Here is a 13310-nt window from a genome sequence, read left to right as displayed (position 1 = left end):
GGTGACACGTTTGACTGGGGGCTTGGGGGCTTGAATGGATGCCAGGTAGTTTCACCCCAAAGCAGAGGCGGCTTAACCCGGGTGGAAAATGAGAGACAGGACCCATCATACAGCTGGGGGTTGTCAAGAAAACCCCTCCACAAAGGACGCTTTCTCCTCCCACCTCCCCAGCCAATCCGTGACGAGTCCTGTTTGTACCCAGCTCTGTGTGCCCCGGGAGGGACGGGGAGCAACAGGGAAATGAGCCAACAGCCCTGCCCTCTGGCAACTCACGCTCCCATGAACCTGGGTCTTTAGATACTTTTTCTTCCAGGGAGAGTGTTTGCCTCCTCTTTCAAGGGCTACAAAAAGTGGTCAGAAAAACTAAGTATTTTCCTTCTGCCAAAACAACTTACAGACTCTTTCCTTGAAAGTCATATTTACAACTTGGCTAAACAGCCCTGCACTTTCTGCTGTTTAGAATCCCAGCCAGTGAGTTGTTGCCTGTCACATGCAGGGTGGACTCGAGGAAGTGAAGGCGTCGTAGGTCCGCGTCGTTCATCAGCCAGGATTTAGGGAGCGCCTGCTGTGTTCTCTGGGATCATGGCCGTGAATAAACAAGCCATCAGTATCTGAACGAGGTACTCAGAGGCAGAAATAAGTGCAATAAAAATAAATGAGCAGATGACGAGGAGCAGGGCTGCCAGGAGACCCTCAGAAGACAGTGGGCCCTTGAGCCAAGGCCTAGATGGCGACAGCAGCAGCATGTGGAGCTCAGTAGTGGGGACAGCCATGCAGACAAGCGTGGTGGCTCTCAGGAACAGAATAAGGCTAGAGAACCCACAAGAGCATTTGTCGATTGAGCCACAAAAGGAAATGTGCACAGAATGCATGTCACTCGCAGACTAAAGCCTCAACCCCACCTCAGCGGCGCTGAGGGAGCAGCTGTGCACTTGGGCCTCTTTGTCTGGACAGCTGGACAAGCGGGAAATGAAACTGGAAAAGGAGCCGAGGTGTTGATGAGAGGTGGGCTCCCGCAGGGGTCCTGGCCCAGAGGACACTGGGAGGGAGGGAGCTGGGGAGCAGCCCGCTGAGCCTGTTGCGCTGCCTAAGGCAGACTGGCTGTGAACTCTGCCCTGGGAGCGAGAGGCCGCCAGGGGCTCTCCTGCCAGGCAACATGTTGAGACCAATGGGTGGAATGTGGGCTCAGGTTTTTTGAAAATAATATCGTCAAATCTGTGATGGCTCACTCTGTCTACAAAAAGAAGGAAATGCTTTCAAAGTACTTTGTATGACTTTACCTGACAAAGAGGAGACAAAAGAAATGAGAGGCCAGTCTCACTTATAAATATTTATGGGGAAAAATACTCAATAAAATATTAGCAAATAGAACTCAGGAGTGTGTTAAGTGCATAATATCCACAACCAAATGGGGGGCAAGTGACTGTCAGTATAATTTACCATTTCAGCGAGTCAGAGGAGAAGAACCTTCTAATTAGCTTCATAAATGCTTAAAAGGTACTTAATAAAATCAGTGTCCTTCTTTTATTAAAAAGCCTTAATAAAATATTTACAGTTGGCTATCGCATTAACAAAATACAAACACATGTATTTAAAGCCCAAAATGAGCAAAGTGTTTGATGGTACACCATTGGAGGCCTCACCTGTGATGTCAGCCACCATCTGACATTAGGCAAGGGTCCCCACTGTCACCCTAGCTATGTGTCTGGGCTCTGCTGTCATGAGGGAAAGAAATAGGAGGCGTAGAAGGGGCAGGAAGAGGCTGGCCTCGTGACGTGGTTGGGGTGGTTGCCATGGAAACACACGCTTAACAGACTCCCACCCCATGTGGTCTGGTTCAGTCTGGTTGTGCCTCCCTCTGCCTGCTGTTCTCTGCCTCCTTCAGGTTGCAGACCAGAGGTCCTCTCCTCCAAGAGCCTCTCTCCTCCTGTTTGCAAAGCTCGCTGTCCCTCCTTCTGGGCTGTCCCTGGACCCAAATTCCCTGGTGTCTTCACTCCCCTGCGCCCACCTGAGCAGGCAGTAACAAGGTCTCCCGTCTTTGAACTCCTGGGATGTACGGCATCTGTCCTTGTGGTCCCAGTAAGGTGAATGTGCACTGCCAACCTGGGATGTTTGTTTCCCCATCAGATGTGGCACATAGTAGGTGCTCTGTAAGCATCACTGAGGGCAAGCTGCCCCAACTCCACTCACACCCCTGGGCCTCAGGCTGGTGCCGCCTTCTTCCTGTGCAGCCTTGCCCCGCCTGTCACACTGGACTCAGACCAGCCTTTCCTCTCCTGAGACCAAGTCCCACCTGCGTGCCCATGTGCAGGCGGAAGAGGCCCTTTTTCTGAGGACCCTCAACCCCCATTAAGGCGATTCTAGCCCTATAGCCAAGACATCTCCTCATCCCTGGCCCTCTGGCTCCTCCTCCTCCTTGTTTTCCCACCAGTTCTTATTGCACGCGGTCCAGCAACCCTGCTTCTGGGCTCCTCTGCCCCTTTGTGCTGGGAGCCAGATCTGGAGACTGACCCGCCTTCCTGATGGGCCAGGTGGCAGACATAGCATCCAGTGGGTGGGGCAAGCATTCACTTTACCAAGCATACTGGAACTTACTTAACCAGCATACTTGTTTTTAAAACAGGGAGAATGGATCTTTAGATATTTCTTCCTCTTTTGTTTTTCTTTTATTGTTTTGTTTTTTTGACTGCGTCACACAGCTTGCAAGATCTTAGTTCCCCCACCAGGGATCGAACCGTGCCCTCTGCAGTGAAAGCAAAGGATCCTACCCCCTAGACTGCCAGGGAAGTCCCAGATATTTCTTCTTTTGATGCCTAAGAACTTTACAATCTAGAATTGAGGCTCTTGACCTGGGTCCAAGAAAATACACTGACCTTTGAAGTTCACCCCGGATGCTTTTTCAACTGCCTTGTAGATTTACTTTGCTTAAATAGCTCCTGAAGTTGCAGGCTTGTTTGGGATTGAAATATGCTCCACCCTTGCCCTTGTGCCATCCCTCAGCACTCGGGAGACTAGTGTGAAAGGAAACACAGGGTTTCCATCGTGCATACGATTTCCCTACCGTCAGCCTTGACTGTGTCCTTTCAAGTTCCTCATAAAAAATCATGTGCCAGCCCAGAGACTACCCTGGAATGATCTGTGGGGAACCGATTGAATGAAACTGCATATTCCAGGCCAGGCTGAAATGATCCGCAGTCTGAAGCCAGAGCAAGCACAATGCTGCTCTGGTTAATGGTTCAGTGAAAGCTGTTTTGTCAGCTCGTAAAAAGGTGAGAGAACGTAATCTTTATAATAAATAGTTTTGCTGAGCAAACAATAACGTGCAGTTATTATGGACTTTGGAAAATAAATGATTTTAGGCTAACGTCAGGCTCCAGTTCCAACCCACTGACGTGGTATTTGAGCCTGCGAAACAGAAAGAAAAACCCCCTCGGAATATTGTTGACTGCCTGCTATGAGAGCACATGCCATCTAATTCATAACTATACTTTTCAGATAACATTTCTAGTTGCTTTTTTAACCCCTGGACACTTTCATGTTACTTATTGAGGGCAGTTTGTCTGGTAGGATTCATGTTGTTGGGGAGGGACGGGGGCAGCAGCAGCTTGGCGAGGAGTGGGTTGTATGGACTCTGCGGCAGACAAGTTATAAGATTCGACCAGCACTGACAAGTCTGCCAGCGCCAAGGGCTGCACTTCACGTCTCCAGGAGCCCTGATCACATTTTGGTACCCAGTGGGTTGTGTTTTTCATCTCACCTTTTAAAAAGCATGCCCGCTTGGGAAGGTGCATCACTGAGCCTACAGACTCCTATAGTAATCATCTGAACTTTTCCTCGCCCACTGCATCTCTGGTTCCTACCACTGTCTTCTGTGGCTCTGGCCCCATCTAGCCCCCCTGGGCCCTGCTGTCTTCAGGGGAGCCGGTGTTGAATTTCCTGGCCCTGGAACAGGAGGGCTCAGTGTTGGCATTATCATCTGAAAGCTCTGGAAATACGAGACTTGCTGTCATAATGAAAGGTAAGGGCCATACTTGTTATCACATTCAATATTTTGGTCAGTTTAGCAGTTGCCTAGTAACCAAAGTTAAACTGACGAGAAGATGGAAAAACTTGAAATTCATTTCCAGGGATTGCTGCAGAATGCCAAAAAGACACCTTCCTGTTTAAATGTGGCTAATTTTTTTTTTTAATCAGTGACTTGAAATCTTTCAGAGCTGATACATTGTTTTCTGGGTATTAGGTATTGTAATGACCAAACAAAACCATTCACCTAGGAGGCACTCAGGCCCACCCCGGCCCCTAAATCTGGCTGGATCTGGACATCACTTCCCAGACCCTCCAGGTCCCAGCTTTGCCGACCCAGCCTCTATGTGAAGCCAGATCTCTAAGAATACCTCTCTTTTCTAGCCCAGGCCTGTGTCTGACCTTGTCCTGACCCCATGGCCAATGGCAGTGGCCAGTCAAGGAGTGAAGGGTGGATTAAAAATAAGTGAGTGTCGGTCCCCAGACAGTCACACTTCACCCTTAATCTCCAGAACAGAAGTTGGGCCATTTTACCAGGGGGATCACCTCCTCTTGATGCTGAGAATTAAAGGCAAAGCCCTGGGAATTTCCTGGAGGTCCAGTGGTTAGGACTTCAAGCTTCCACTGCAGGAGGCATAGGTTCGATCCCTAGTCAGAGAACTAAGATCCTGCAAGCCACACAGCATGGAGCAAGGAAGGAAGGAATGAAAGCAAGAAAAAGAAGGAAAGAAAGCAAGGTGCAGCTCTGGCCAAAGAGTTTTCCTGGTGGAAAGGCGCTATCAGCTTACTCTGGAGACCTAGGGTCATTCCCTGCCTTTCCTTCCTTCACTCAGCAAAATGCATTGAACAGTGCTGTGTGTCTTTTTTTGATTCATCCTGAGAAATACACAGCAGGTCTGCCTCTCTATGCTCCCCACCTCCCTGTGTACACTGCCAGGCAGAGTAGCTGGTAACCCCAGGAAAAACAAGGCCCCAGAGGAGGACACCCATCTCTGGAAGGCAGTCAGATGGGCCCGTCATATGAAATAAGTGCAAAAAATACACTCGAGGAAACATAAAGCAAAACCAAGGAATAATTTAATAATGAAGGGAGTGGGAATGACAGGTATGAGAGACAGAAAAACTAAACCAAGGAAGCAGAGAAGAGATGGATCCCAGGCTGAGCACAAGTACAGAGGATCAAGCTGAAGAGCTGTCCAGAGGGGCAGGAGAGGATCAGGACACAGCAAATGGAGGGAAAGTTTGGACAACGTGACAGGCGGAAGTAGGTGTGCCGACAGTAGCCAGATAATGGGAGAGCCACACTGAGCAGAAGACTATCTAAATAACGGAGATAACTTAGCCAGAATTAAAGAGGAAGGGACTCGTGGAAGATACAACAGGAGAAATTCAGGAAACCCTCCCTGAGGCCGGTGCTCAGGATCTCTGCTCTCCCAGCCCCGGCCGTTCCCCATCCACCTGCTGGGTCCTGCAGCCACCAGCTCCCCAACGTGCTCCAGAGAGAAGGGAGACAGGGCCCCTGGAGGTCTTATTTCAGGTGCTCAGTAGCCAAGCGTTTCTGTCTGCCTCTTGTAAACGCAGCCCCGGCAGACTTTACAGGACCCACATCTGCCCGCACCTGTCCTGTGGCCAGGGAGCTTGTAGGTGTCTTGAAACATTCATGGACCAAGTGAGTGAGTGTCCAAATGATACCAGCAGCTGGCGGGCTGGGTGGGTGGCCGCGTGGATCTGGACTTGGTGAATAACTGATTTAAGTTCAAAGCTGCATTTAAAAGTAGTGATTTGCCTTAGGAGAAGGTTGTTAACTTTTTATTGTCTCGTATACACAATGAAGTTTATGCTCCATCAGCAGGTTGTCTAGACAGTTTTCGGTTCTGACCATCAAGTCCCCTTTTCTGTCACTAGCAGATCTTAACACTTTCCATGATGGTTTTACCCTCCGGAGTCACGGCAGTTTCTCTCTGATACCCTGAAGGTTTCCTTTTGAAATGGTGCAAAGAGATGTTTCACAATTGAAGCCACCCCAAGCCTACCCCCAGCCCCCAGCATTTCCCTGCAGGGCCCCAGTTTGAGTGTTTGTCTTAGAGACACTGCCTCCTTCACCAAGTTGTCCTAAAAATAGCTTCATTTAACCAGGCCATTTGATGAGGTGTTTCAGACTTTTCTCTGATGAGTCTGTAAGCAGGATACTGTTTCAAACAGATACCACGATCTGTGAACCTGATCACCAGGCGTCTGTTACCTTGTTCAGGCTGACGAGAGTTGATGAGATTGCCTGGAATCGCAGGGCACACCTAAAGGTTGGGAAAGCCTCAGGGCCTCAGGAGGGAACACACGATGCAGCAAATAGCGAAAACAGACCGGCCAGGGCCTGAGTAGCTCATCCCACTCTCTGTATTAAGGGTAGGTGGTTAGGACCAGAGAATGAGGGTGGGTGGTTAGGACTAGAGAAGCAGGTTTGGGGAACAGAAGAACCCTGGAGTCAGCCTGTCTGGGCGCCCCGACCTGCCCCAGTGGGTAGACTGGCCGACCAGCCCATCACTGGAGGGACCAGCTGCATTCAGGACCCTGACCAAAAGCTTAACACCAAGTCCTGTGCCAGCAGGGATGAGGGTGGAGGAGACAGACACTGGTGGGGAGACTGTGCTGCCTCCTGAGATGGAGCCACTGGCAGGGTTGGGGGAGGGGTGGAAGTAGGAGACGAGGTTCCCAGAGGTGGAGGGTGACGGGACAGGCAGTATAGGTCCAGGCTACATAGGGGTCCATATGTGGTGAGACAGATTGGAGCGGAGGTCTGTGGATGGGGGCCAAGAGCCTCGATGCAGAAGGACAGCCAAGGGAGTCCAGCAGGCAAGCCGTCCAGCGGGGAGGGGTGGGCCTGAGTCCTGCAGGTGGCAGAGCCAGCTCAGGTCCGCACAGGGCGTAGAATGAAGCAGCCGAAGCCGGAGGAGGTCTGTGCTGTAATGTCCCATCCCCTCTTTCACAGGGGTACTGAACCTCTCACAGGTAGCAGTCTTGACCTTGACCTCCTCACTGGGGCCACCGTTGGGACCGGTCTGGGGCAGCGACTACCCTGGGAGTTCTGTTCAAACCTGCCACAGACTTTTGGAATTGTCCTTCTCAGTAGAACTCTGAGCATGGTTCCTCTCTCTCTCATGATGTTGTATGTTGGAAGCATATATATGCCTTCAAATTACTCAGGAAAGGACTTTCAGAACAGGAGAAAAAAAAAAAAAAGCACCTGGTAACTCCCTGCGTGTGAGCAGGCTTGGAGGTGGGGTGTGACAGTGACTCAGCTGGTTCATGGTGCAGACAGCAGAGCCTCCCATCCTGCATCCCCAGCCTCTCCCCACCTCCCCTACCTGTCCATGGTTCTCTCAGTCCTGGCAAACTTCTACTCATCCTTCAAAACCCAGTTCACACATCACCTCCTCTGAAACCTTCCTGATTCCCTCCCCCAAGGAGAATCCAGCTCTGACTCCTCTGTTTTTCCAGAGCTCTCTGTTCAGAGCTCTGTTCAGGGCTCTCTTGGCAGGAGGCACTGTCTCCCCAAGGAGACTGGGTGCCCCTCAAGAGCACACCGGCTCTTTCCCTCGACGTAAGCCCACCTCCTCCCAGCAGGCATCCGTGTCCCCTCGCAGGTCTGCAGGCCTCCCGCCCCGACACTGGCCTGGCCTGCGTGCCCATGGGCCATGCTGCCAAGTTGGGAACAGTGGTGGCCCCTGAGCCTGCCTCGCCCATCGACTAACCTGCTCTCTCCCTCTCACCTCCCCAGGGCCGACGAAATTGAAATGATCATGACGGACCTTGAAAGAGCAAACCAGGTAGGATGTTTGATGGCTTCAGACATAAAATCACAAGAGCATAGCCCTTTCTGTCCTCACGGAAGAGGCTTCTCTCTAAGTCAGGTTGATGCTTTTTCTGATGCCACGAGCTATACATAAGCAGTCCCAGGTGTGATTTCCTTGCGAAAGTCTCTGATACAGTCCCTGCATCCCAGGCATCCCGTGGTGATGCTTTTTCTTTTCCTTCATCCATCTCTTAAGTCTCTACACTGCTCCCGTGACAGCTGTTATGCAGCAGAGTTTATACCAACATGTTAACCCTGCAGCAGAGTCTGTGCCTCCACCTTCTAATGGGTTGAGCCACTTGCTCTGGAGAAGGCTTCCAGCCAAGGGGCCCTCTCATCTGATTCTTAGTCGTCACATTGCTTTGTGGAAAGTACCCCCAGCACTGTGTCCCACACAGAATAGGCACACAGTATCCTCTAAACGGGGCTCCCAAGTGGTGGTAATAGTAAAGAACCCGCCTGCCAGTGCAGGAGACATAAGAGACACAGGTTCAGTCCCTGGGTCGGGAAGATCCCCTGGAGGAGGACATGGCAACCCACTCCAATGTTCTTGCCTGGAGAATCCAGTGGGCAGAGGAGCCTGATGGGCTACAGTCCATGGCGTCACAAAGACTCAGACACAACTGAAGAGACTTGGCACGCACGCATCCCGGGGCTGTAAATACGGAGCTGCCACCCTGCCGAGCCCAGCCCCTCCTCAAGAACTCTGCAGAAGAGGAAAACATTTTGCTTCAGCAAATGGTGCTACTGCTTTGAAAAGGAAGGGGTCTCCCCCTTTTATTTTATTTTATTCTAGTCTATTTTTTAGTGGAGAGAAGCAGCCAGAGCTGGGTTAGTTTTCTCAGCCCCAGAAGACCACACGCGGGTGGTAGTGGCCTCTCCCCATTTAGTCCTACAGCCGGGCCACCCCACACACAGGGAAGCTCAGGGTAGCCCCAAGAGGATGAAAATCCTTCTCGAATCTGCCGTCTCAGCTCTCTGCCTTTTGAAGGTCCCACAGCGTGACTGCCTCCTGGCTGGCATTCCTAACCCCTTGGCAGACATTCAGGAAAGAGCGTCCCTGTTTGATCTTTAGCTCATGAAAATACTCTGAACTCTGACTGAAATGTGAAAGTCAGTTTATGCAGGAGAACGGTCATAGGTCGTCCGGGTTCCTTTCTTCTTTCTGAGGGTCCTAGGCCTGATCCATGTGGGGTGCTCAGTAGAGACGCCTGGACTGCATCACCCCAGGTAGCATCTTTAAAGTAATTCAATTAAATGTATTTACTTACTGGCCATACTACATATCATGTGAGATCTTAGTTCCCTGACCAGGGATCGAACCCCTGTTCCCTGCATTAGAAGTGCAGGGTTTTAAGCACTAGACTGCCAGGGAAGTCCCAGTAGCATGTTTGTATGGCAACTTTGTGGTCACAAGAAGAGCTGACCATTCTTGAGTAACTTTTCTTGTGCCTGGCTCTGTTCCGAGCACTTCACATGAACCGAGCCCCTTAAACCTCACAGGTTTCCACCAAGATCAGTGTAGTTATGACTCCCATTTTACAAATAAGCAAACTGAGGTCAGCAGCCGGTCAGTTGCAGAGTCAGGCCTGGAACCTACACTCTTCACCACACTCAGAAACAGGGCTGGAGTCCAAGGGCTCATTTTGCCTTTCTTTCAAATTCCCAAAAACACCCATTCCGCTCCCTGCCCTAAAGCACTACTTCTGCTCCAGTTCACAAAGGTGCCTAAGCATTTATTTACCTTAATTTACTATAAACTAATTTACTTTGGCCCCTTTGTTCTTATTCAAGTAGCACCGCTCAACTTTCCAGAGACCATATTTGTTAAGCTTCCCTGTCACAGGACTGTCATTCGCATTTCTCAAATTTCCACCCATCCACTCTCTCCCCCTGGCCAATCCTGGGCCAGCCACCCCTTCTGAAGGCACTCTGGGGTAAGCTCTGGTTTGTTAGATAACCCGATTCTGTGCATGTCAAGCGCTCAGGTTCCAATTAGTCTGCAGGTACTAAGCATATTTGGCAGAGGTGACACTTTTCTCAAAATGCCTAAGGCCCTGGGTGGCTATGGGTCCTTGGAGATGCCAGGCAGGACCCTGCAGAAGGTGCTGCTTCCAAGGCGGCAGTTTGCTCAGGTCCCCACTTGGTACTTCCTGGCTGTGTGGCCTTGGATAAGTCTCTTCACTGATTATATTTCTTTAAAAAAGAAAAGAAAAAGATGAACTTTGCAGACCTTATGCCAAGGAAAATTAATCCAGTCACACAAAAAAAGAAAACAAATACTATGTGATTCCTCCTATATGAGGTCCCTGCTGCTGCTGCTGCTAAGTCACTTCAGTCGTGTCCGACTCTGTGCGACCCCATAGACGGCAGCCCACCAGGCTCCCCCGTCCCTGGGATTCTCCAGGCAAGAACACTGGAGTGGGTTGCCATTTCCTTCTCCAATGCATAAAGTGAAAAGTGAAGGTGAAGTCGCTCAGTCGTGTCCAACTCTTAGCGATCCCATGGACTGAAGCCTACCAGGCTCCTCCGTCCATGGGATTTTCCAGAGTACTGGAGTGGGGTGCCGTTGCCTTCTCTGATATGAGGTCCCTACAGTCATCAAATTCATAGAGACAGTAGAAGGGTGGGTATCAGGGGCTGGGGGAATGGGGAATTATAGTGTTTAATAGGGTCAGGCTTTCAGTTCTGCAAGATAAAAAGTTTTAGAGATGGTTGCCCGACAGTGCAAATATGCTTAACACTACTATAAAATCCATACTTAAAAATGATTAAGATGGTGTATTATATGTGATTGTATTTTACCATAATTTAATTTTTTTAATTTAAAAAAGAAACTTGTTAATGTTCGAGAGAGGAGGAAGGGAGGGAACGATAGCAAGTGCAGGCAGTCCTCAGAGAGATTTCGGGTTCAAGGCCGCCGCAGCAGAGCAGGTATCACAGTGCAAGTCGCTCAAATGTTTCAGCTTCCCAGTACATGTAAACGTTATGTTTATGCTACACTGCAAGTCTGTTAAGTGTGCAATAGCAGTATGTCTGAACAAACAATGAACATACATACCTTAATTTTATTTTTTTATTTTTATTTTTTTTCATACCTTAATTTTAAAAGAAAGCTATTGGAAAAACACTGCCAGTGGACTTGCTCCAACACAGCGTTGCCACCAACCTTCAATTTGTAAAAAGCAATGTTTGGAAAGCACAATAAAGAGAAGCATGATAAAAGGAGGTCTGCCTGCACTTCCTTTGCAGGATTATTTGTAGAATTAGAGGCAAAATGCCCGGAAGTGGGGGGCTTCCTGCATGGCTCAGTGGCAAAAGAATCTGCTTGCCAGTGCAGGAGGCGTGGGTTCTATCCCTGAAGTCAGGAAGATTCCCCTGGATGGGGGGATGTCAACCCATTCCATCCAGTATTCTTGCCTGGGACATGTCATGGACAGAGGAGCCTGGCAGATTACAGTCCATGGGGTCACAAAGAAATGGACATGGGCAGCATGCATGCACACATGCCTGGAAGTGAGTGCCTTAATTCATGCTCTGTAGTTGCTAACATAGTCAGGTTCACAGGGAGAATTCCAAAGTCCCACCCTAGGGAAGTACCAGCACGGTGAGGGTATGCGGAGGTATAGGAGAGCCTAACCAGCCACTCAGGGCGAGTTCATAGCCGGATGTGGCTGCCAAAGGAGATTAATGCAACCTCAGGCTGCATTAATAGAAATAGTCTCTGGAATGAAGGAGGTGATGATTCAGCACCCATCTGTAGCAATTAGTCCTTGCTCAGGGAATTGTCATTTGTCCTAGAAACCTGGGAGGAATGCAGGCATTCAGGGAGTGCTTTCAGGGTCCACTCCATGGCCAGGATGGGGAAGGGACCCACACAGGAGGGAAACCAGGAGGTTTGGGGACATCTTTATTCTTTGGGGAGCAGAGAAAGAAAACAGAGGGACTTGACACATGGGGAACTTGGGATGTTAAGAGATTAGAAAGGGGAAGGCCTAGGGTGGTGGTTGTGGATTCTGGCCTTGCAGCTCTCCAGGACTGGCCGCGGAAGGGGTTGGGCTTTGTCATGGCTGAGGGCAGAGCCTAATGGGAGGGAGCTCCCCTCATCCCATGCAAAGAAGCTTGTTCTCAGCAGTGAGTCGCCAGAGGCGCCTGGAGCTGCCTTCGAAAGGAGTGAGCTCCCCGTCGACAGAGCTATGTGAACAGATATGGGCCAGACCTCGCTGAGTGTGTGAGGTGGAGGATCCAGACACAGAGCAAACAGAAAGTGCTTGGACTCGATGACTCAGCGGGTGGACAAGGGTGACTCAACGAGGAGAAAAACTTCCCGGGTAGAGAGGGAGGAGGGCACCCAGGAAGGCAAGGAAGCACTCAAGGGTTCCAGGCTGTTCCAAAAAGCCGCTCTGGGGACGTGGGCCCAGAGGAGGGGGTCCAGCCGGGTTTAGGGTGTCCTGAGAACAGTGGAGCGGCACAGGCAGGAGTGAGACGCCGGATTTGAGTTCTAGAGGGATTGCTGTGGTACGCATTAGAAGCGGAGGGGAGTGAAAGGACCGGAAGCCAGGAGAGCAGTGAGCAGCTGCTGAGATGGATCAGGGCAGGGATGTGCGGGCGGCTCGGCCCCCCAGTGACAAGGCAGAGGCGGAAGCGGGCGGGAGGAGGGGCACCGGGAGCTGCACCAGGGCGGGCACAGCCAGACATCTGGTTCCATGGCTTTCCTATCAGGGGAGAGCCCCAGGAGGAGCAATTTACTAGTTCATTGGCATATAACATTATTTTTGCACTGGGTTTATAGTCAAAACGTTCTACTGAGACCTGAAGCTCTATTTTATAGCTAAAGTACTTCTGTTTCTAGTGAAGAAAAGTGGAAGAGAATCAGCACCAGGCGATTAGGAGCTGGGTTTATTTACACCTATTTGTTCAACTTTGAGATGTTTGTATTAATACCATCTTTACTGGTGATTATTAAGGTTCAGAGGGGCTTCCCAGGTGGCTCAGCAATAAAGAATCCACCTGCAGTGCAGGAGATGCGGGTTTGATCCCTGGGTTGGGAAGATCCCCTGGAGAAGGAAACGGCAACCCACCCCAGTATGCTTGCCTGGCAAGTTCCATGGACAGAGGAGCCTGGCAGGCTACAGTCCAAGGGGTCACAAAGAGTCAGACATGACTTACAGACTAAAAACAACAACAGAAAGTTCAGAGCTTTGGGGGCAGGAGGAGGTAGGGAAATTTGCTCTTCTGGCTTTTCTGAAATCATGACTCAGCAGTCAGTGGACTGTGACAGTCTAAGTTTATGGGAGTGGAGTGGTGTTGGAGGAGGTCCAGCTTTCAGCCTGGCTGACCCTTGAGAGGAGAAATTCAAATCAATATCCATCGAATCCCCCAGAAACACAGGCAGGGAGCCTGAACGGGACTGTAGCCACTGAACGGGGCCAGCTTG

The 13310-nt window shown here is 50.3% G+C and overlaps 1 protein-coding gene across 10 annotated transcripts in view; it reads left to right on the top strand.

The window, feature by feature from the left end:
• The window catches only part of CUX1 (cut like homeobox 1), a 349533-nt gene that overhangs the window by 238210 nt on the left and 98013 nt on the right, over nucleotides 1-13310 (top strand). For all 10 annotated transcript variants that reach the window (XM_061402011.1, XM_061402012.1, XM_061402009.1 and 7 more), the window contains exon 9: nucleotides 7799-7847. In XM_061402011.1, the coding sequence (XP_061257995.1) occupies nucleotides 7799-7847 (49 nt within the window). The remainder of the gene's footprint in view (nucleotides 1-7798; nucleotides 7848-13310) is intronic.

This window comes from Bos javanicus, chromosome 25, assembly GCF_032452875.1.
Source record: "Bos javanicus breed banteng chromosome 25, ARS-OSU_banteng_1.0, whole genome shotgun sequence".
In the NCBI taxonomy this organism is placed as follows: Eukaryota; Metazoa; Chordata; class Mammalia; order Artiodactyla; family Bovidae; genus Bos; species Bos javanicus.
The sequence above is the reverse complement of the archived record's forward strand: the minus strand, read 5'-3'. Positions and strand labels throughout refer to the sequence as shown.